The 24295-nt window shown below is 48.0% G+C and overlaps 1 protein-coding gene across 3 annotated transcripts in view; it reads left to right on the top strand.

Annotated features, from left to right (window-relative positions):
• The window catches only part of Slc39a8 (solute carrier family 39 member 8), a 78406-nt gene that overhangs the window by 18526 nt on the left and 35585 nt on the right, over positions 1 to 24295 (top strand). For all 3 annotated transcript variants that reach the window (XM_023703865.1, XM_004643722.2, XM_023703866.1), the window contains exons 3-6: positions 8229 to 8391; positions 15597 to 15766; positions 17971 to 18093; positions 18434 to 18598. In XM_023703865.1, coding sequence (XP_023559633.1) covers positions 8229 to 8391; positions 15597 to 15766; positions 17971 to 18093; positions 18434 to 18598 — 621 coding nt within the window. The remainder of the gene's footprint in view (positions 1 to 8228; positions 8392 to 15596; positions 15767 to 17970; positions 18094 to 18433; positions 18599 to 24295) is intronic.

The raw sequence follows: 24295 nt of genomic DNA, 5'->3' as shown, positions 1-24295 counted from the left end.
AGAGAGAGACAGAGAGAGAGACAGAGACAGAGAGACAGAGAGAGAGAGACAGAGAGAGAGAGACAGAGAGACAGACAGAGAGAGACAGAGACAGAGACAGAGAGAGAGAATGCAGGTGTGTGCATGTGTGTTGTATGTGTGGTGTGAATGGTATGAAGAGTGTGAGTGTGCATGTGTGTGTGTTTGCTGCTGGTGAGAACACATCATACCATGGTGAGTTGAATATGAAGCATAAGGAACCGAAGGAAAGATGGCAGAGTTGACCATGGGGAGCAGGTGTCTTGAAGGGTCACAGGATAGCTACTCTCATAGTTGGATGTTGTCTTTCTAGAATGTTCTTTGACTGAACTTTAGGCAATCCAGTCACTTACTTTGGTAACAGCTCTTTCCCTTATTTACTCTCGCCCTGGCGGGCAATCTGGCTGCTGTGAGGCTGAGGGTTGTTTTTGCCGTCTTTTTCTGAGTAGGACCCTACTTGGTAGAAGAGTGAGGCAGCATCTGCGCTCCACACCAGGGCTACATGGCCAGCCTTGCGCCATCTTGGTCTCTGTGTTCCAGCATGATGGCAGCCAGGGTGTTGCCCAAGGTGGAAGACGTGAGAAAACGAGTTCTAGTTTGAACAGGACCTGTTCAGTCTTGGACAGGTTACCTAAGATATGACTGCTTCATCTTGATCTTCTCCTGCAGTCTCTTAGAAGTTAATGTGGTGCCCAAAGGGCTGTGTGTCCAGCATCTGTCATAGTTGCTCTTACTGTGGGCTTAGAGCCCCTTGACCTGTGGCAGCTATTGTTTGGAGCATTCACTGGCCAACTGATTTGTGAGGATTGATTTCTCCATGTGTTGAGTCACAACCTACCTCCCCACCCCCAGAAGACAGAGTAACCTTTCAGCCTCTGCATGTCCCTCCTCCTCCAGGAAGCCCTTGAAGCCTCCTCTCCTCTATCTCCCCACACTTGGTGCTGCTTTACTCAATGGTCTTGTATCTTTGTTCCTTGGGCACTGGTGGGTTCCTTGGAGCTGGGACCTGATCCATCTCTGGGGTGTCTTCAGGTGGGATGATAGTGATGTGAAGGGCTTGGCCCAATGGGCACAGGGTGAGACCATCCTGGCTTTGTGCTCTACCAAGGTGGCCACTGGAGAAGAAAGCCAAGTGGAGAGAAGGTCCACCTGCCAGAGAAAGGAAGAAGAAAGACACAAGTGGTGGAAACGCCATCATTTTATTCCCCCACAGGTTATGGATGTAGCAGTCATTCACCAGTTTCAAAAGTGATTTTCAGGGCCAGCAAGATAGCTCAGTGGTCTAAAGCACCTGCTTAGGCAAGCTTAGGCAGGCCCAGGGAACCGCAGTTTGATCTCGGGCACCACATGCCATGCCAGCCCCACCCTCAGGGCAGGCTAAGCCAGCAAAAAAAAAAAAAAAAAAAAAAAAAAAAGTGACTTTTCTGTAGTTCTTTATTGCATCACTCAGAATGCTTTCATTTGAAGAGTGAGGGCAAAGGCAATCTTAACCTCCTTGCAGACTCAGCCTGAGAGGCCTCCCATAGCCCAGGCTGGGAGAAGCCTGTGATGAAGCAGGCATGGCAGGATCTTAGGACCAGGATTGCTGGACTCTGTCTGAACCTGTTCCTTAGCTTTCTTCACAGGCTCCTCTTGCAGGAATTTCTGGTGGAAGGACTTCTTCTGCGGCTTTGCCAGAATCCAGGTCAGGACCATTGGTTTCTGGTTAGCTCCACTTCCGCATCTCCCCCTGATAGGAAGGCAGAGGTCTGTCACTCAGGATGGAGTAGAACCCTGAGCAGGCAAAGGCTGCGGGTGTCCCCTCCATGTGCAGCCTGGGGGACTTATGTTTGGGGCTTCTCTACCTCTGTCTCATTCCCTCCTTTCTGGTTGGCACAAATCATGAATCCCGGCTCCTGCTTTTCCTACTGTCCTCTTTCTTTTCTGGTCCCTCCTCTGTTCCCATTGGCTACTATCTCCTCCCAGGAGAGCCCAGCTTTGCTGCTGACCTCGGCCTCCTTTAGATAAAGCTCCTTGCTGGTGGCTGGCTGGGATTCCACAGGCACTGCAATTCCAAAAGGTCCACCATAGCCCAGTATGGGGGGGGGGTTCATGTCCCCAGCACACCAGGCAGCATCCTCCGGCTCTCCCACAGCTCATGCCTGTGTCCACTGCACCTCCTGTGACTGCACGGTTTCTCATTGTGGTCACTTGGGGAACTGTGCCCTTCACACCACTTTTGTAGGTCCTCCTGCCACAGTTGTTCAGGTCGTGGGTGGAAGGGACAGTGAGTTCTTCACTTCCTTTCCAACCCCAGACTTTTAGGGTCCAACACACATCTGTGGAATGAAGGAATGCATGGATACTGGGCTTGATACTGTTAAGGACACCCTGAGCCTGAAAATGCTTAGAATACTAAAGGCAGACTTGACTCAGAAGCTATTGTAGTAGTGGTATGTTGGGGCTCTCTGGATAAACAGAGCTCATAGGATGCATAGGAAGATGGATCTTTATTGACCCATATCCAAATCCAGTTGATTCACTGAAGGGCACACCCATGGTGGGCAATTAGCACCCACAGCTGTGAGACGGAATCCCCTTTGCCCGCTGCCAGCCACAGACTGGGGAAGCCAGTGACAGTGGAATTGGGTCAGGACCCGAGAACGGCGAGCTGGTGGTGTGGATCCCAGGCCAGGTTCAGAGGAAACGAGACAGGTGGGGAGCCTGAGGCGAGGCTGGAGACTCCAGGGCAGTCGCTGCATGCTCTGCATCCTTTTCTCCCTAGCAGCAGCAGTCTGTGCCATCACACGCCCAGAACTACTATCTCCCCTGGTCCTGGAGCTGGTCAGGCCCACATGGACCTGGACATCCCAGCAAGGAGGGCTCTGCTCTGGGTCCAGCAGGGGCCAGGCAAAGAGTGGGACAGCAGGGGATCCTAAGAGGAGACTCAAGTGGAGAGATTTTTGGGGGCATGGACCTGATAGAGCTCCCACTCTGGACCTGAAAGGCTCCTGCTGGATGTAACTGGGGATACTGCTGAAAGCAGCTGGGTGACGGGACTCAAGGACACAGATAAGGCCTGGAGCAGCCATGTGGGAAGCACAGTGTGCACGAGGCTCTCTCTGGAGAAGACACGGAGCATGGGCCCAAGGGTGGGATGGTGGGCATCAGGAAAAGGCTGGGTGGGAAGCCATGGGGACACTCAGTCTCCATCAGCCCCTGAGCTCTATGCCCCCAGGGTTCACCATAATCATCCATGGACTTCAGATGTGGGTATGCATGTGAGCTCTGCTCCCCAGGACAGCACTTCTGCAGAGCAAGCTTGGGCAGAAGCAGAGAGGCTTCTGGGAGGTCAGCAGGAGCAGGAGGGAGTGGGGACTGTGATGTAGGGGCTGCTTGGCAAGCACCTCCGTGAGTGACTGGGGCTTGGCTTCTAAGGGTGAAAGACCCAATGTCCCTGGCTACCTTTCCCTGGTGTCCTGCACCTCAGACCCATGGGATATCCCTGGTGAGTGTGCCCTGCTCATTGTGGAGGTCCTTGCTACTCAGCATGGTGCCTGAGGTCTCTCTTCAGTGTCCTGTTGGTGCTGTGCTTCCCATCATGTGGCCCTGGGTGTATAGCTGGCTGTGTCTGCAGGGTACCATCCCCCCCACCCCCCCGTTGGTGTTAGAGCTCCCCTGATGTGCGTGGCCCCACCTGTCTGTCCCGGTGGTAGCTGCGCTGCGCTTCCCTAGATAGGTGCTCTCTGGTTGTGGCTTGAGTTTTATAGTCAAAGCGTAGAACAAGTCAAGATGAAAGCCCAGCAGGAGGGGTCCAACTGCGGTGCTCTGTGCAGGGAGCTCCTGTTGTCCCCTGGGCTTCTGTTCTTATTCTCTTCCCAGGCGAGGCCTGGGGCTTTGTCGTGCCCACGCCTTTGAAGCTTCCTGGTTGGTGGGCAGCTGTCCTGTCTCAGCACCATCGTCCTGGCCACCTGCTTGCTGACTTGGGCTGCTGCACACAGATCCCAGGGATGCTGCTGGTCTGTGCCAGCTCCCATGGAATGAGATGGGCGTCCGCAGTTGGGTCCCCTCTTGTTGCTGTCCCAGTCAGAATCAAATCATGCTCTGACCATGTGTGGACATGGTGAAAGGAGTGACTTCCCTCCCAGTGTCCTGGGTGCACCTGTAGTTTTGGTCAGCTTGAGTTTTGAGTTTCATCTCCTAAAGAAAGAAGTGCTCAGTGTGTCCCTGCAGGGTGACTTCCTGAGCCCCCAGAGGGGCAGTGCAAGGCTCAGGTCTTGTCTGTCCATGGAGTGTCCTTGTGCACAGCACCCCTATGGCCCCCTTCCTTCTATTTTATGGTGCAAGAAGGACCTGAGTCTGGCAATTATGCCTCAGACTCTTCCCAGGGATGGACAGACTACTCCCACCTTCTCTTCCCCAGCTGACTGTGGCTGTCTTCTCGGTCTATTAGCTCAGGATCCTCCGCTTTGAGCTGCAGGGAGGACTTCAGAGGACAGCACGCTGAGCCTCCTTGTGCAGGGCTGGACCTGCTGTCACTGTCACCGTCACACCCCAGAGGACAGAGTGGGCTGAATGAGGAGCTGCTTGCACCCAGGCCTGGCCATGGAAGGAAAATGTCTCTCTGTATGTTCCGCACAGGCACTGCAGTCCCGGCTTCTGACTGTCACGTGCTTCTGATGTTTTCACTTTTCCTGGCTAAGCCTCTGGGACCTGTTGTACCAAAACCTGACATCTGAAGTTTCCTTGTTTCTGTCCTGAAGGGAACTGCAGCTAAATAGCTGCCTGCTGTGAGCTCTTGGGCTCTCAAAACCATTCACAGTGTGACAATTGGCTCCAGGCTGCTGTTGGGGAGTCCCTGGCATGGGGGGCTCAGGACAGAAGTAATAAAGATGGGGAGAGTGGAGACAGAGAGAACAGTCACTTCAAAAATTGTACTTCTAAGGAAACTGCAGCTCCAGGACACAAGTGACTGGGTTATTGATGGCTGCCTTGACATCTGTGACCTTGGGCTCACTTGTCTGCTTTTTCCTCCAGGTCTGCCCTACTCAGAGCCCACATACTAGCTGAGTGGACATGGGAAACATTGCCACTGGTGGGGTGGAAAGAGGCTCAGAGGTGCAAGGGATGGTTTTGAGCAAAGCCTCTTATGTCACCATCTGCAGGGACACCCTGAGCCCGTAGACATCCCCAGCCTGGACAGGGGTGCTCACGAGGCCTGCACCCCTCCTCTGAGGGGCCCTTCATCCACCTGCCAATATCCGTTCACAGCTCTCAGTATGTCCTGAGGTTCTTTTCCTGCAATGAGAGATGAGAACCAGCTTAGCCAGCCGACCAAGTTGAGGTCTCACCTCTGTGTTGGGGATTTCCTGGCCCGTCTCTGGTGACACAATTCACAGGAATTACTTTCTGTTGGTTCCAGAGGCTGGAAGTCCAGGCTGGTGGCAGAGGACTTGCTGTCCAAGAGGACTTGCTTCTGAGTGGCAGATGCCCCCTTCTGACTGTCCTCACTGCAAGGAGCAAGCACTTGGGTTTCCTTCTTTTTTCTTTCTTTGCACTACTGAGGATCAAACACCTTTACACTGAGTCACATCTCAGGCTCTTTTATTTTTAATTTGTAGACAATCCCTGAATTGCCTGGGTTGAGTTTCAATTTCTGATTTTTTTGCCTAAGCCTCTACAGTGCTGAGATTACAGGTGAGGGCCATTACCCCTGGCCCTGCTGTCCCTTATTCTTTTTTTTATAATTTTATTGATAAACAGATAGCAATGAGACAGTTTCAAATCAAATTGGTAAGACAGTTTCAATAACTAACACACTGCATATATTCTTCTTAGTGGTTAATTGCTGTACAAGATGCAGACTTGAGATACTATTTACAAACACCATTAGAACAAATCATTCTATTCATTAAGAGAATGTAACTATATATCTATCCTAACCACTTTGAATACAGATACAAGATGGACGTTCATCTGTATACCCCTTTTTTTCTAAGTTCCGTTATTTGAATATTATAGGTGTGTAAACTCAGCAAAATATTCTAAAAGAGTCCAGTAGCTCATAATAGCATTGGGACTTCTGTTTAACTGGCAATGTCAGAAATTATTGACCTGAGTCCCCCACAGCTCAACATAACAGCATGGCTTTACTTCCTATATTTCATCTTCATACTTTTCTACTGGGTGGTTAAGGCCAATGTAAAGCAGGACCTATGCACCAAGAGTTGTAGCTTTTGGGTCTGAGAAGGTCAGTGAAATCCCCTCAGGATTTATCCTGAGATCCTGTACCTCAGATTGTAAAACCTTTGTCAGTGTCAGCCATGTGGATGAGTCACGGCCATTTCTTGGCCAGTGTGCTCTCTGTGAAAGCCTGAGAGAGTGTTTTCTCTCCATGTGACTCTCCTTAGGCACACTCTACATCATCGATCACTTTCCTCTTTGGCCCCATAATCTTCTTGATCAGAAAATTTGTGCTGTCCCTTATTTTGAGGAACCTCTCTTAGGGGATGAATCTCCCCCGCCCTCTTGGACTAGGGCTGCCACTCATGAGCCAAGAGGGACACAGTGTAGTCTGGAGCATGTGGCTGCTGAGGTTTATAGGAGTTAACTGTGGACTGCAGCTCCAGAGAGCCATTGCCAACTGTATTGGTTTATTAAAGACAGATGCTGCTGCTTGACTAGCCAGATGTTTTTCATATTCTGCAATTCTAAGATATATTAATATTGTATTTATATTCTTCTGAACAGTACATGCCTATAACATGATCCTAGCCACTCAGAAGGCTGAGGCAGGCGGATGGCAATTTTAGGGCCAGCTGGGCAACCAAGTGATTCACTGTCTCAAAAATAAACCCTGGGCCAGAGAGATGGCTCAGTAGAATAAGCGCTTCCCTGGCAAGCACAAGGGCCTGAGTTCAATCCTTGGTTCCGCCAAAACAAAACACCCCAGGCCCCCCCCCCCAATGAAACAAAACAGAATAAAAAAGCTGGAAATATAGGCCAGTGGTATAGAGGTTGCCTAGCATGTGTGAAGTTCAATCATTATCACTTGGAATAAAAGTTATTTTTATAGAGTTTTCTTCTAATTCAGATTCCACTCGTCATTAAGTTACTGAATTTTTGAATAGTCCAGGACTATTTTCAAAGCTTTACATAATACAGAGAAACTACCCACAGACATTGAGTACAATGTGTATTTTAGGAAATACTACTTTGTCCCTCCCATTTTTTTTTTTTTTTTTGTATTTTAGGGAAAAGTCCACAGGGCACTCAGGGCCTCACTACTAGATCTGACTCCTAGTGATCCACCTGTTTATAGCCTCCCAAGAGCTGGGATTACAGGCATGCACCACCACACCCAGTCTTAATTGCCAACTCAGTGCGCGCCGGGGGTGGGGCCGGTACGGCAGGCCAGGGGATTGAACCTCTGGCCCCTGCACCTGCTGGCCAGTGCTTTAATCCGCTGAGCTATTTGGCCAGATCTTGTCTCCCAAATTTTTTAAAACAAGTTTTATATGTCAGAATTATTATTGCTTTGCACAGGAAAATGAATTTCCTAACTGGGAAACTGAGGAATCAGGTGTTTTCTATCAGAAATATTATGCGAAGCCTCCCCACTGGCCCCCACAAAATGTCAATGAAAACAAAACTGAAGGGGACGATTGAGAATGTAGTCACCTTAAAGCCTTTTGTTAATGTGGTTGGTGTGTTTTATTTATTTGTGTGAGTGTGTAAGGAGGAGTGTATGTAGAGCAGTGTGTGAGTGTGTAGGAATGTAAGTGTGCATGGGTATATGAGAATGTGTATAGCAGTGCATATGTATAAGAGTGTATAGGGGTGTGTTGTAGCAGTGTATTATAGCAGCGTGGTGTGTGTGTGTGTGTGTGTGTGTGTGTGTAAAGCAGTGTGTGGCTGTGTGCATTACCTGCAGTGCTGGAGACTGACCCAGGGCCATGTGGGCCGGGCAGGCGCTCTCCCTGGCTACACCCAGCCATCTGTTTTTTCTGCGGTCCATAAGAGCCTTGGCACCCCAGCAGCTTTCTGTGCTGCCTGCCGTAGTCGCTTGGGCTGAGCACTTGCTTGTGTCCACTTGGATCCCCCGCCCCCCGGGCTCCACCATCTGGGATGCAGTCTGCAGCAGAGGCGTGAGCACTGTGTGCCTTATGTAGCCCCTCTGTGGCCACTCTGCCGTGTTAACAGGTGTCCGTCCCCGGGTCCCTGTGTTTCAGTGCTTGTCGGCTGAGGAGATCTTCACCCTGCATGGCTTCTCCAACACTACTCGGATCACCAGCGCTGAATTCCCCAGCGTTTGCCCGGCTGTGCTGCAGCAGCTGACCTTCCACCCCTGTGAGACTGAGTCCAGGCCCTCGTCCAAGCCCACCCTGTCACAAGGTGTGTGCTGCCCACTCCTGGGGTTGGGGTCAGCCTGGGGAGGAAGCTTGGGCTTGCCTGTTCATGCCATGCAGTTCTGCAGTCTGGTCTGCATAGACTGTGTGGAGATGGCATGGAAGATGCTACGAGCAACTGTCCAGCGTGCGAGAGATAGAGACACAGGGGAACGAAACAGAGACAAGGGAATACTCAGGTTTGAAAGTGCTTTGGAGGTTTGAGACTTGGTTCAGGTTCCTAAGGCTGCTCTTCAGGATTATAGCCAGTGCACTTATAGCAGCATGGAATGAGTCCTGGGATTAGCAAGTGTGCGTTTATGCTGTGCATACCAGAGTGCAGACAGACCACTGGGCTCCTTACTAATCATTCATGCCTACTGCCTTTCATAGATGCTGTCTAAAGCTGGTCAGTTTATCGAGGTGATGGTGCACTGACTCCTCAGTCTCCTTTACACCTCAGGGGATGACACGTAGGGTCTAAAATGTGCCACTGTAGACACCGCATTGTAAAGAGATAATCTGCTCTGAAGAAAACTTGAAATATGAGAAAACAAATGCTTACTTACTGCACAACTCATGAATACAAACATGTAAATGAACACAGTGGTCCACATAAAAGTCAGTGCTTGGGGATTCTGTTGGCCAGGTACACACAATTCCTTGATATCACAGCACTGGTAAGTTGTGCCCCCCCCCCACCAATGGGTGTTTTAATTTTTACCCATTTATTTGTTAAGTACATGTTTATTGGGCACCACCCTGAGCAGTGTTCTCTGCACACGCTGAGGGTTCAGTATTGAACAGGAAGGATATTCTGCCCTCCTAGGGTTTATAATGTAGAGAATGACGCATATTTAAAGAAGCAAGTAAACCAACAGTGCCCTCTCAGAGTGCTTCATGCTAAGACAGAGACAAAGTGGGTAGCAGAGGCAGAGTGGGCATGAGCCCAAGGTGGCAGAGACAGCCTCCCTGCTGAGGCCTGGCTGAGGGAGCACCGATCCCCTGTGGGTGTGGAGCGGGGTGGCCAGGGCCACAGTAGGCAGTGGGTCCAGGGACCATGTCCTGCAGGTGGACTAGGCTGGGATAGTGACGGGCAGGCAAGGGTGTAGGGGGGCTAATTTTCTTTGGAATGCAGTGTGAAGGCACACTGGGTGCAAACATTAGCATCATGATCTTATTCCCATCTGGATGGGAATAGAAGCAGCTGAGAGACTGGGAGGAGGCTGTGTCAGGGCAGCTGTCCAAGGCCTCCGGGACCCAGGCCAAGATGGGGATACTGTGAGTGGGTGGGTGCAGGGTGGGCTGGGTGACTGCACTGAGCTTGTTTGTCCAAGGATTGGATGTGGGAGAGGAAGAGGAGCCATGGCTTGAGCCAGAGAGATGCGTTTTCGGGGATGAAGATGGGGAGAATGGGCCCTTGTGGAGTGAACAGAGCAGCACAAGAACTGCAGTTTGACCCCCGGCACCACATGCTGTGCCAGCCCTGCCCCAAGAGGGAGGCCAGGCCAGAGCTGAGCTGGCCAGAATCTGGGCACGTAGTGTCGGGCACCTGTAATCCTAGCCCTGGAGAGGCTGAAAACAAGAGGATCACTGAGTCTGAGCTGCGTAGTGAGACCTTGTACCAAATACATTAAAAAAATAAATTCAGCAAATACCTTGTTGGTTGTGTGCTAACCTTTGCTGGTTGTAAGCATAGATTCTCTCTGGTCAGCCCACGGCAGCTCAAGTCTCAGGTCTGTGTTGAGCACATGACTTTAACCTCTTTCTGCCTGGTTTCATTTAAAATAGTTCCTTTGCCATAGTGTTGCTATTAAAACACTTAAAAGATCATACACACACACACACACACACACACACACACACACACACACACACACAAAGATGACAAGGAGATGATCCATTGTTGAAAGGACAAAGGCCGAGAGTTGGAGTTTGATGTTACAGAATCAAGAAACACAGCCCACAAGAAACATAAACCTAAAATAAGCAAGTATCTGGCACAAGGTGAGGTGCTATATTAGGTCTCTTAAATAAATAAAGTATATCCAACCTGTACACAATTCCAGGAAATGAGGGTTTAGCAAAAGAAAAACGTTTTGTGCAGGTTAATTATTATTTTCAAAAGTGTTTTTAACTCCTTTGGCTCAGGTGTTTTTGACTCCATTTCATGAACCAGGAGGTGAGAACAGGGAAGCAGGAAACAGGAAGTAGGAGAAAGAAGTCTAAGGTCAACACTACAAAGCCATAAAGCTGAAAAAGTCAACAATTCCGTTCCAAGATCAGAAAGATACTGAATGTTGGGCAGAGGATCCAATAAACAAAAGGGAACATTCTACTTTCTAAGATGTTAACTTGGCAAGAATGTGGTGCTTCTTTTCTTGGTACTGGGGACCCAACCCAGGGTCTGTGCACTGAGCTACCTCCCCAGCACTGTTCCTATTTTTCCTTTGATGCAGGGTCTCATGGAGTTGCCCACACCGGGCTTTGATGTGCATCCCTCCTGCCGCAGCCCTTCAGGGCCTGGGGCTATCGGTGTACACACCATACCCAGCTAGTCCTTTTGATGTTTTTTACTAGTTTTGATTTAGTGCAACTGTGTAATCTTCAGCCATTTCAGTTCCCTCCTCTGTAAAAATGCATCTAATGATAATACCTTTCTTTTAGAATTCTGGTGCTTTTTAATGAGTTGGTATGTGTGAAGTGGCCCGAGCAGTGCCGGCCGCAGAGTCAGCAGCTGATGCTTTGATCTGCTTGCTCCTGTGTTCACAGGTTCACTCCTTCCTTTGCCCCTAGATAATGCTGCTTCCCCATCAAGAAATGTTTAAGAAATACTTAGATGTGGTGGACTGTGATATGATACTACTTCCTAGTTCAGTGTCTGAGTTCATTCAAAAAAATGAAAAGTCAAAATTAAAGGAATCCAAAGAGTCAGATTACAAGAGTTTTCTGACCAACACTCTAGTGAATGGGTGAAATAGTTTTGTTTCTCCAAGAGCTCACATTTTATGATTTTTTAAAAGTACTTTATAAGGGGCTGGCGAGATGGCTCAGTGGTCTAAAGCACCTACTTGGAACAAGCTTGGCAGAGCACAAGGACCCCGGTTCAATCCCCCAGCACCACATGCCAGCCAGCCCCGCCCCCTGGTGGGCTGAGCTGGCCACACACACACACACACACACACACACACACACACACACACACTAAATAAATAAATGTTTTTTTTTTTTAAAAAAAGTACTTTATAAAATTATACTGATGACTACAATAACCTGATGGTCCCTTAACTTCTCTAAAAGAGATAATTCTTCCATTTTAGCAATAATTTAATGGTCCAAAATTGCCATATTTTTGATGAATTGATAGAATACTGCTTAATTCAGAAAATAGATACTAACAATAGGATGTTACTTGAGGCATCCTGAAGATCATCCTGTTGAGTGGTTTTCTTTTTAATGTATTTAGTGCAGGGTCTACATGGTCTCATTGCACAGATTGGACTTGTAGCGATCCTTCCTGCTTTTCAGCCTCCCAAGTGCTGGGATTACAGGTACCACCACCATGCCCAGTTTTAGTGTGCCCCAGGGGTGTGGCCCGCATGGCAGGCTGGGGATCAAACTCCGGCCCCTGTGTCTGCTTAAGCAGGTGCTTTAATCCAATGAGCTATCTGACTGGCCTTCCTGTCCAGTGTTGCAGCACAGCCGAAGCCACAGTCCCCACTCCAGAGTAGTGGAGCATCTTCCTCACGCAGAACCCAGGCAGAGAGGAGAGCACAGGGCTCCTAAAGCCAGCTTGTTCTATTCCCCGTGTAACAATGAGCTGAATGGGCTGACTCTTAGGTGGCTACGATAGTTTTTTGAAACGACAATAAACAATAGTTATTGAACACTTATAGGAAGGAACAGTGTTAATTGGTTGTATTCCTTTTTTTTTTTTTTTTTTTTTTTCAGAACTGGGGATTGAACTCAGGCCCTTGTGCCTGCCAGGCAAGCATTTATTCTACTGAGCCATCTCCCCGGCCCTGGTTTTATTCTTATAAAATCTCCATGAGATAGGAACCACTTTTAGTTTGTGTTTTAAATGTTAAGAAGACAAGCTTAGAGCAGCAGAGGCCCATCCAGGTATGACCCAGGTTTCAGCACCAAGCCCCTGTCCAGTTTGCCCTGCCATTGCTATTCTGTGCAGCTTTTCATGGGCGTCCAAATTGAAGTCTGGGATGTGTGTGGATATAAAATGAGATGATAGCAGAGTCTTGTTTCCTCATCTGCAAAATGGGGGTGAGAATAATGCCCACTACATAGAGCCGTGTGCTCGCTCTGTGAGCAAGAGCACTTCTTGGGTAAATGTGAGCACGCGTGGGCATTTGGTGAGCGTGAGCACCATGACTGACGTGGCTTCAATGTCTATTGAAATCTTTCAGGCAGGGCTTAGACAGGAGGAGGAGGGACCGTCTCTGAAAGAGGCAGTCGTATGTGTACAGGGTGAGGGTCAAGGGACACTTCATCCAAGCTTCCTCTTTGGTCCAGGTAGAGTAGAGGGGGAAAAGAGATATATCTATGCAGAGAAGCAGGATGGCTTGGATAACTGCACTGTGGATTTCTGCTGGTCTATGGAAAGGAGCAGCTAATGCTTAATTTTTGTCTTCTTTTTTCTCCCTTCTTAATTTCTCACATTTGTTTTCTTTTTCCAATTTTGCATGCATATGTCTGGTAAGCAGAGCAACTAATTTGAAAACAACACTGCAATAGAACAAATACTGTGGAATTTGTTATTTTGTTTAGTGAAATTCTGTATCATTTCTAAATTTTTCTTTTTTATTACTACTTTGTATTCTCTTTAAAAAATTAAAAAAAATTGTGTCTTGACAATGCAAGAAAGGGGCCTGTGCAGCCCCAACGTGGACACCTCTGCTCCTGTAGTTCCCACAGTTCCCACAGGTTGTGGCTGTGTGCACCAGGACCCTGAGAGGCTGACCAAGCAGAGGGGTTGACTCTTTTGGACTGGGTTCCATGTGCCTTGGAAGGGGCACTTGTGAACTTATTCAGCAAACAGAGGTGCTGTTTGCTGGCTAGTTTCCTAGGCATTGAGAATGAATTAGACATAGCCCCTTCTTGAAAATGCCACTGTTCATATGGTGTAGACAGAGCCACCAGGGATAGAATTTGTGGCACTCATAGGGTGTGGTGATTGAAAATCAGCTTCGAATGCAGGGCTCTGAGGAGCTTGCAGAGCTTGGCAGAGGCTGTGCGAGGCCATGCAGTAGCTTAGAGAGCTGGACTGGTGCTGGCAGATGGAGGACTGCAGTGTGTGGGGCACTGGGGCTGGGGGGAGCCTGTGAGGAAGGAGTGGGTGACACTGGCAGGCACATAGGAGGCACCTGTGAGGGGCAGCTGGGAAGAGCGGTGCGAGCTGGTCCTGGGTGTGTTGGGGTAGAACTCAGGCAACGGACAAGATGGAGCATTGTCCTGCTCCACCAAGGGTCTCAGGCCTGTATCCCTGCAGGGCAGCAGGGCCACAGAGGCTGATGGGCAGGGTCTGGCCCCAGTCTTCTGTGGACCTGGCTGGCGGATAGTGTGCGAATGGCGTTGGTCCTGGTGTCTGCTGTGTGCAGCATCTGTGGACGAGTGTGGGAGCTGACACACTCCAGGAGAGTGTGGCTATGGACTTGCCTTCGTTTGCCACTCAAGCATGTCTTTACCTTCTGATTTTTGTTTTCAACATGTGTGTGTCCTGTCTGTGCACTGAGAGTGGGTGTTGGTTGGGGGAATGCGTGCGGGCCCGATGAGGGATCGTGGCTGCGGGCTGCAGGTGGAGGGCATTGTGGGTGATGCATGGGGCTCAGAGCTTTCTCCAAGAGAAATCTGAGGGCAGGGGCAGGGCTGGTAGGTGACAAGGCAGGACATGGAACGAGGGGGAGGCTGCTAACTCGGTGAGTCCTGGCAGCCTGAGGCTGATAAGAGGGCATGTGAAAGGAGAGAGTCCCCCTAGTGAGCACTGTGACAACTTGTGTGGCTCCCCAGCACTGTTTATCATCTGTGCTTCTTATTGGTGCTTGGCACTTGTGCATGAGCTTGACATACCTGCATGCACGTGCGCGCGTGCACACACACACACACACACACACACACACACACACAGAGCATTGTGTGCTGCCTGTTGACAGGAGCCATGGTGCGGTCCAGGTCCTGGGTCTGAGAGCATTTGCTGGGTGGTTTTGTGGACAGAATGGCAGGGGCTTGTTTGGCATCCCTGAAGACAACACTCTTTGTTGCTTCTGAGTCCCTGAGGAGCAGGAGCAAGGCGACCCCTGCAGGTGCAGTCCACACTTTACTGAATTGTGTGGCCCATCACCTGGCTGCCTGGCTTGGGGTCTGGCTCTGTCTGTGACTTGGTGGCTTACATGGCTGGGGTCCTTTGGCTTCCCTTCCCTAGCTGTGTGGAGAAGGTGGTAGCAGTGTCCCCTTTCCCAGCCACAAGGAAACCTAGGGGCTGTCTCATGCGACCCTGGGCACAGGCCCGTGGTGGTGTCACTATGTGTTCTCTGAGGCTGCTGTTGTCCAAAGCAGAACCGGGTACTAGGGTCCTCAGGGGTGGTACCCAAGGCCACACAGGATCACCTCCTCTTTCCTCTTGTACTCTGTGCAGAGAGTCCCTCAGTCTTAGGTGACAGCTGCAGGCCACCATCCTGTCTGCTTCCCTTCCCCCCTCCAGGTCCTTACACCAGTGCCCTGGGTCCTGGAGCAGAAACTGAGGCCCTTGGCCAGCAGATCAGCCAGCCTCCGAAAAAGGGACTTGAGATGTGCCTGTACCATCTTACTGTCCCCTGATGGTTCCTGTCCCCACTGGATCTCAGGGGCTCTGCAGAGTCTCTCGGCAGTCAGTGTGAGCTGTGGTGGTCACTGTGGCATCCAGGCTCAGCTTACCTGTCTGTCCCCTGCTGTCACCCATATGGCCCATGGATGTCAGCCTGTCCTCTGCAGAAGTGGGCCTTCCTGCATTGCGCCCTCCGAGTTCTCTGCAGACCCTGATGCCTGTGACCCAGGAAGGCATCAGGATGCAGCAGAGCACAGGCGCCATGTCCTTTATTGTCTTTGGGGCTGTATTCATGTTCTGGGTTTTCTGCCAAGCTATGTGTTGAAAGGATGCTTCCTGCTCACTGCGGTGAGACCCCTGGACCCCAGCTGATGCTCTCTCCCTCCCTTCTGACCCAGTCTGGGGCTACGGGCTGCTCTCAGTGACCATCATCAACCTGGCCTCACTCCTCGGCTTGGTCCTGACACCGCTCCTGAAGAAGTCCTACTTCCCCAAGATCCTGACCTACTTTGTGGGGCTGGCTATTGGGACCCTTTTCTCCAATGCAATTTTCCAGCTTATTCCAGAGGTAAGGATGCTGACTGTTTCTGTAATTGTTTCTTTTTTGTGTTTTAGCACTTGGCATATTTGTGGCCTCCATAACCTTCATAGTATGTGATGAGTCAGTTTGTAGTGAGGACCAGGCTGCAGCTGCTGTGCCTGCTGGTGACGGAGACAGGCTTTACATGCTGGAGGCTGCAGGACACACAGACAGGCCCCAGCCTCAGGTGCTTCTGCTGAGCTTGGGAGATTTAATTTTTGTGCACATCTGTTTCTCTCTCTCTCCTTCTTTTCTTCCTTTCTTTCCTTCTCTCCTTCCTTCCATTTTTGTACTAGGGATTGAACCCTTCAATATTAAACTTCATATTTAACTGCATTCACAGTACTTTTAAATTATTTAAAAAAATGGCACAGGTTTGCATTCATAGTATTTTTAAATTATAACGAAAGCTGGTGCAGGTTCCTGCTGATTTGCCAAGTTCCTCAGGTTGGATCCTTCTGCCTCAGCCTCCCAGAGTTCAGGTATTACAGGCATCCACCACCATGCCCAGCTATTATTTATTTCTAAAGCATGTACCATGCCTAATTTATTGATTTATCTATTGTGCGGAACCAGGGATTGAACTCAGGCCCTTGCGCTTGCCAGGGAAGCGCTTATTCTACTGAGCCATCTCCCCACCCCGCATTTAATAAAGACATTCCACAAAATCCCCCCATATGTTTACTACCACTGGAGAAAAACAGGATAAGTGAGAGCTGGGTTGACAAACCTTCTTTTTTATTAACTAAAGAAAGAGAACGATAGCAGATCAATGCACACCCAGTGGCTTCCTCTAATACTATTGACCTCATATTGACTACAGTGCACTATTCAGTTAATCAATACACAATAGCTGTGTGCCCATAAAGGAGGAGAAGGGCAGGATGAGAGGTGTGATGGAGCTGAGGGGAAGCTGAGGAGGGGGAAGAGGGACCTCGCAGGAGGGGCTGGGTGGAGCTGTGAGGAGGCCACACACAGGGACCGGGCCTGGACAGAGCGCCAGGGCTGGGAATAACCCCAGTTTCCTTCATTCTCATGATGCACACAAACGAGGGCATGATTCCTTAGTCACAGCACATATGGTTACTTGATCTAGAGAGAATCCAAGAGAGCATTTACTTTAAACTCCCCAAAGGAAAGAAGACAATATTTAAAATCCAGGGGATGAATCAACTTGCCCCTACCCATATGGTGGGCTGGTACCAGCTTACAGGGTTTTCTGAGTCTATATGCCCCATGTCATATAATGTAGTAATGTAGTTAATAGAATGCAATATTATATATATGTGTGTTTATTATTTTTCTGGCTGAAATTAAGCCAGCTGGGCAGGCAGCGTGGCTTGGTGGTGGAGCGCTGGTCTCCCACATAGAGCAATGACCTTCAACCTCTGACTCTAAAACAAAGCAAAATGAAGCCAAACCCAAATTAATATTCTACATGTACTGGAGAGTCTAGAGCGTGTGTGCAGAGCCACTTCCCTTTTGTTACTGTGTCCGACTCCATGCCCTCCACGTTGGGAGTGAGGGCTGGTGTTTCTCTGTGACCCCTGCCCTGTGTCCTTGTGAAGGGACACACGGGAGCCACAGAGCAGGCTGTATGGCTCACCAGAGGTGGGTGCGTAAGGCGAAGTCCCTGACATCCTCTCACCTGCTCCAGAGGGGAGAGCTACAGGGCAAGGAAAGGAGTGAACTGGGCACGCAGGGCATGCCTGTGACTCCAGCGCTCCGGGAGGCTGAGGCACCAAGATTGCAACTTGAAGCTCAACCCATGAAATTTAGTAACTCAGTGAGATCCTGTCTCAAAATAAAAATAAAAAATAGCTGGGGGTATAGCTCAGTGCAGAGGCCCGGGAATCAATCCCCTGCACTGCAGAAAAAGTATAAAGCTGTGGCTTTTCGCGTATTATGGTCCCCTCCTGTCCTAAGATTATGAACTGTTTCTGCACTGGGGTCCCCTGGATGCTTCCAACTCCACCTCTTGCCTTTTGCCCCTCCAGCAATGTGCTGTCTTATTTCTGATCTTGGCAGGTGACTTCCCAGTGTTACCTGGTGGTGAGGCTAGACCAAGAACATTGGTAAAAACTGTCCTGAAGAATCATGGTATTGTTTTCCAAAGATTAAATGAAATTATGCATTAAATGTAATTAAATGAAATTAAATGACCTGAACTGTTTTTCCTCTCCTTCCTTCAGGCATTTGGATTTAATCCCAAAGTTGACAGCTATGTCGAGAAGGCGGTGGCTGTGTTTGGCGGATTTTACATGCTTTTCTTTTTTGAGAGGACACTTAAGATGTTGCTGAAGACCTACGGGCAGGTAGGGGGGCTCCTTGGGCCTGTGTGAGTGGGGCCTCAGAAGCGCTGTGGGCGGCAGCACTTTCACTCCAGGATCATGTCAGACCCAAGTGTGTGGAGGGAGAGTGTGGTGGTGGCTGCATAGGTCTGGCCGGAAAGCTTTCTGGCTTCACATTGTAGAACAGTGTGGAACTTGTATTCCATTTGTATAATCGAAACAGGAAAGGACCTGTTTTATAAACCTGGAAAGGTTACATGGAGAACAGACACAGGCCTTTTTTTGAGGAGTAAAAAGGCAGCCGGTGTGAGGCAGCTTGCCTCTTCTCATACCCCTGCTGTCCTTGTCACCTTTATCCATGTAGAATGATCACACGCACTTCGGGAAGGATGACTTTGGCCCTCCGGACAAGACGCATCAGCCCAAAGCGCTGCCTGCTGTCAACGGGGTGATGTGCTACGCCAACCCCGCCGTCACAGAGTCCAACGGGCAGGTGCACCTGGACAGCATCAGTGTGGTGTCCCTGCAGGTACACAGCACCCCTTCCATCCCTGCCTGCCCAGAAGACTCTCACCTTGTCCTCTGCCAGGGCTGCTGGGAGCTGCTTGTGTAGTGACTGCGTCAGATTTCCTCTCACATGCTTGGGCAAGTAGAATGGGCAGCTGCCATCTGCTTGCTTTCACCCTGGGCACTTACGTTGAGCAAGTGTGTCAAGAAGGAAACTGAGTTACGAGGTAGAGGTCTTCATCACCCACTATGGTTGTTTTTTTTTTTTTTTTTTTGTTTCCTTGAATGCCTTCAGGGCACTTTTGGCCAGCGGGAGAGGTGTGAGGTTCGAACTCCAGCAACCTGAGGCTGACAGCCTTGTGGAAGCAGCCACTTAAAGGCCTGAGCTAGGGCCAGGCCCCCACCCACTACGGTTGTTTATGGAATCTCGTTTCTATTAGATTTTGAGATCCGGGTAGCACTGTTAACTCGGAGCATTCTCTTCAGTTCTTTCAGGATCCCAAACCAAAGCATCCTTGCAGTGAGTCTGAACCTTCAAGAAGAAAGATTTGTACACTATTGCCATTGTGTTCATTGATTGTGTTATATCTTTTGAAAAATAATAGCTAATAGTGTTTGACTAAGGGTTATATGCCAGTTAATATGCTAGGCAGTTAATTATTTTATCTCATTTATTTTTTATAACAACTATTCCAAGTGGGTATCATTTTCTGTGGATTACAACTTTGCTGATTCCCAGGCATGGAAGTCAAATTCAAAGTGTGTGAAGTTTACTGAAAAGACACGGGGGTCTCATGGGGGAGCCGCAGAAAGAGGGACAGCTAGGAGCTCTTAGGCTACGAGGACTCTGACTCGTCCCAACACTGTACCCTGGCATCCTTCTTGCTTTTTCCATGGGTCGCTGCCTTGCACAGTGAACCACGAGGCCACCAACAGCCTCTCCCCCAGACCCCCTGTCTGTGGGTTATGACTTCAGCTCCTGGAAGGCGCTCTTATCCCTGAGCCCCATATTCCATGCAAGTGTCCCCCTGCCACTTTGAGGTGATCGCAGTGCGGAGACAGTGAGGCCCGCCTTGGTATGAGGCGGATGTGGACACAGCAGAAAAGAAGCTTAGTGAAAATGGTTCCATGGGAGACTGCTTGGGTGGCATGGTTGAGGGGTGGGGTTCAATCTCCAGCACTATCAAAACAAATGATTGGACAGGGAAAGGAAGAGCAAGGCATGCTTGTGTGCAGCTGTGGGATGGTGGCTTTGGTGGTGGACACCCAGCTCCCTCTGGCCAGATGAGCACAGTGGGGTGAAGATTTCGAGACACCTTCAGGTAGATGCAGCTGGCAGAAATGTGACTCAGTGAGAATGTGAGTGAGCAGGGGATGGAGTGGGATCTGGCCAGGGGGAGCAGAGGGCATGAGGCTGGGAGGCTTCCGGGGCAAGCAGCCTGTCTTCCAGAAGGACTAGTGGGGCAGGTACTGTGATAACCAGGAGACCAGAGCCACATGGGGTCAAGAACCCAAGGACATACAGCTTCTAAGCTGCACAGCCTGGAAGAAGACAGAGGATGAAGTCTTTCTTTTCTTTTCCTGTACTGGTGACTGAAGCCAGGGCCGTTGAACTGAACTCAGTCCATATAGCCCCAGCCTGTCCCTCTGTCCCTTCCTTTCCTTCCTTCCTTCCTTCCTTCCTTCCTTCCTTCCTTCCTTCCTTCCTTCCTTCCTCTTTCTCTCTCTCTTTCTTTCTTTTCCATCTTTTGTTCCTTGCTTTCTTCCTTCTTCCCTTTTTTCTTTCTGCTGGGGAATTGAACCTAGGGCCTTCACACCAAGCTGCACTCCCATTCCTTTTAATTTTTAATTTTGAGACAAGGTTCTGGACATTTTGCTGGAAGCATAATATCAAAGGAAGAGAAAGTTCAACAGCTTTCACAACACCACACTCTTCACATTTTTTTAGGTTGCATAAGAAATGGAATCTAAGAAAAGATGTTAAGGTCTAGAAATGATATTACTGTGAGATACAATATGTATTGCCATATAAACGATAGTGATTTTATCACATTTAAAATATTTTCTAAGATAAAACTAATTTAACCTGAGCAAACCCATTAAATTGATTTAATATGATATATAAAATTCAAGGTCCATTTGAGTTCAAGTATTGCTTTAAAAGTTTTATTAACAATTTCATTTGCTACTGTTTCAACAGAGTGAAGTTTTTCTAAAGGAACAAGAAGCTATTTAAAACTTTTGAGTTACAAATAATATTCTAATTCAGCATTAGTATTAGTAGGACACAAATTACGTGGCAGCCTAGATTTTATCAACATGATTCTTAATCATTTTTTACATGTAGGAAGAACAGAATAAATATTCTAAGATGATTAAAATGTTTGACTTAGGGAGGTCTTTATTTTGTTATTCACGTAAACCATTCTGGCCCACCAGAGGATACTCCGGTTTGCAATAATATCATACTCGGTAGCAGTGCTTGCTGTGTTGTCTGCATTCAGTCGCACAAAATCGGGGCTTTCCACTCTTGGAATCATATTTTATGGTCATGAGCATATTTATTGCAGTAGGAGGGCTGAAATATTTAGTAGTGTGTCTGTGTACATCTGGCGTTTTAGACTGAGGGTGTGGACTCATCCAGACCATAGTGTGGGCACAGTGGGCGTGGTGGGGCTGTGTCCTGGGGAAGATCAGGAGGCAGGCCTGAGAGGGCCCCAGTCTCCCAGCGCGCTGTCCTTCAGTTCCCATTCTGCGTCACCTTCCTGATGGTGTAGCGTGCTCTCCCCCACAGTCCTACCTGTGCAGAGCTGGGTGTGTGGCGGCGGTGAGGAGGGCCCTGTCTGGCCGATTCTTGGGGCCCATGCTATTGTGTGGAGCCACTCTAGAGGTCTTGGATCTCATGTTTCCCAGCTGCCCTCAGTTTCTATGAAATCCCTGTGTGTTCATTGGAAAAAGATGCCATTAGTTGTAAAGTGTCAACCTGCCTGCTTTTCTGATAAAGGGAAAAAATCAATCCGGCTACCTTTAGAGGCTGACTGTTGTGAATTTGATGTTTAAGATCAAGGTCCAGTGAAGTGGGATTGAGCTGCCCAGTGTGGATGTTAGAGAACCAGACTTTGTCAATAATGATACGAAGTGACACTACAAACACAAAAGGACGGCTCTGCTAGTGGGAGACCCTGGGAGCACCCAACAGAATTTAAATGCGTGTTAATTTGCTCTCTAAGTACTTACTTATCAAACTCCTCCCTGTACTTGGCCTTTGGTCGGTGGGGCAGAGTGGGCAGACTTCTGCTTTCCATGGCATAACTGCAATGTGGTGTTTTATGCAGGAAGAGGGAAGTGCAGGGCTGGAGACGGCTTGGTGGCCTGCTGTGTCCACATGTGGCCTTCCCTGCCAGCCTTTGGGAGGGTTTGGCTTTTCTTTGTCTTTGCTTAGAGGAGAGAAGGGGGAGGTTTTTCCTGGCCACCTGCGTGGGGAGTTTCAGTTGGTTTCCGGTGTGTGTTGCTACTCAAAATGAGAATTGTACAAAGCTGTCTAGGAAGTGGTCTTCTTGTGGGACAAGGTCAGGGGGAGGAGGAAAAGGAGGAGGAGGAAGACGAAGAGGAAGAACTGCAGAAACACCATAAACACAAACAAATTAAATAATACCCTCCTGAGCAACCAATGATTGACAGATGAAATTAAAGAATTTAAATAATATCTACAATTAAATGAAAATGGAGATACAGTATACCAAAACCTGTGGGGCACAATGAAAGTAATTCTATTTGGGAAATTTGTAGCAGTGATTTCTTACATTGTGAAAACAAATTGAGCACAAATAAACAACCTAGTGTTGCACTTTAATTTTCAAGAAAAAGAAGAACAGGTTAAGCCCAAAGCCCATACAAGAGAGGAAATTATAGAGATCAGAGGAGAAATTAACATTTATGAAAACAATATAGATAATGTATTGAAGAGTTGGTTCTTTGAATGAATAAATGAAATTGATAAACTCTTAGCCAACCTTATTAAAAAAAAAAACAGAAAGAAAAGACTAAAAATCATGCATTGAAGAATGAAAAGGGTGAAATCACTAAGATCCTGTGGAAATTCAGAAGATTATCAATACTTATTTTGAAAATCTTTACTCTCATAGGATGGAAAACACAGAGGAAATGGACAGATTCTTAGATACATATGGATTACTAAAGCTGAATCAAGAAGATGTAAAAATTGTGAATAACCAAGAATGAGATAATGAAATTGAAAATGTAATTAAACTTACCATCAAAGGGCTGGGGAGATAGCTTAGCAGTCTAAGCACATACCTGGTAAGTGCAAGGACCTAGGTTTGACCCCCGGTACCACATGGTTGCGCACGCCTATGACCCCAGAGCTGGGGAGGCAGAGACAGGAGGATCACTACAAGTACAAGCTGCATAGTGAGATGCTGTACCAAATAAATAAATAAATAAATAGTTAAAAAGAAAAACTTACCAACAAAGAAAAGCCCAGGTCCTAATAGATTCACTGCTGAATTCCATGAGAAATTTAGAGATTTAATACCAGTATTCCTCAATCTGTTTAATAAAATTGAAAGGGAAGCAATACTCCTTAATTCATTCCTAGAGGCAAGTATATCCTGATAACAAAACCAGAGAAAGAACCAACCAAAAAAAGAGAACTATAGACCAATCTTCCAAATAAACATAAAGACAAAAGTCTTCAATAAGAAACAAACAGATGCAACGAATCATCAAGAAGATTATACACCATGACCAAGTGGGATTCATCTCAGGAATACAGGGATGGTTCAACATATACAAATTGATAAATATAATATACCATATCAACAAAGTCAAAGACAAAAATTACACGATCATCTCAACAGGTACAGAAAAGCCTTTTGACAAAGCCTAACACTCATTCATGGTAAATACACTACAGAAAATCAGAAAAGATAGTCTTCTTCTCAATCTGATACATCTGTGAAAAATTAACAGTCAACATTATACTAAATGGTCAAAAACTGAAAGATTTAAAAAAAAAAACTGAAAGCTTTTACTCTAATATGAAGAGCAAGACAAGGCTATCTACTATTACTGCCTCTGTTCAACATAGTTCTGGAAACATTAGACAGAACAATTAGATGAAGAGAAAAATAAAAGGAATAAAGATAGGAAAGGAGGAAGTGAAATTATCATTATTTGTAGATGCCATGCTGCTCTACATAAAAGACCCCAAAACCTCCAACAGAAGACTTCTAGATTTACAAACAAGATTCAGCAGTGTAACTGGATATAAACTCAACACGCAAATGCCTTTCCAGGCAGGTCACTGCCTTCTGAAGCCTTGCCCTCTCTTGCTGTTCCAGGGGCTGTTGTAGGTCACAGGCTTGGAGCCCCTGCTGCAGCTGTTGGTGGCCTCAGTGTCAGAAGTCCTTGGTCTTCTTCCTCCCCCTGGTTGCCACTGTCCTGGCTTCTACTCCCTCTCCTTCCCTGAGAGCAGCTGGGTGTGGAGGACAGACAAAGGCCTTGGATGAACTGGCTAATGGCTACATCTGAGCAATAAATACAGCATGTGTTTGGGGGAAAATTAATGGTTCTGAGCTCTACTCAGAAGGAGCAAAAACTAAGGGGCTGGGAGATGGCTCAGTGGAGTAAGCGCTTCCCTGGCAAGGTCAAGGGCCTGAGTTCAATCCTCAGTTCTGCCAAAAAAAAAAAAAAAAAA

This window comes from Octodon degus, unplaced genomic scaffold (assembly GCF_000260255.1).
Source record: "Octodon degus isolate 3935 unplaced genomic scaffold, OctDeg1.0 scaffold00183, whole genome shotgun sequence".
Classification (NCBI taxonomy): Eukaryota; Metazoa; Chordata; class Mammalia; order Rodentia; family Octodontidae; genus Octodon; species Octodon degus.
Note: the sequence above shows the minus strand (reverse complement) of the source record. Positions and strands in the feature narration are given on the sequence as shown.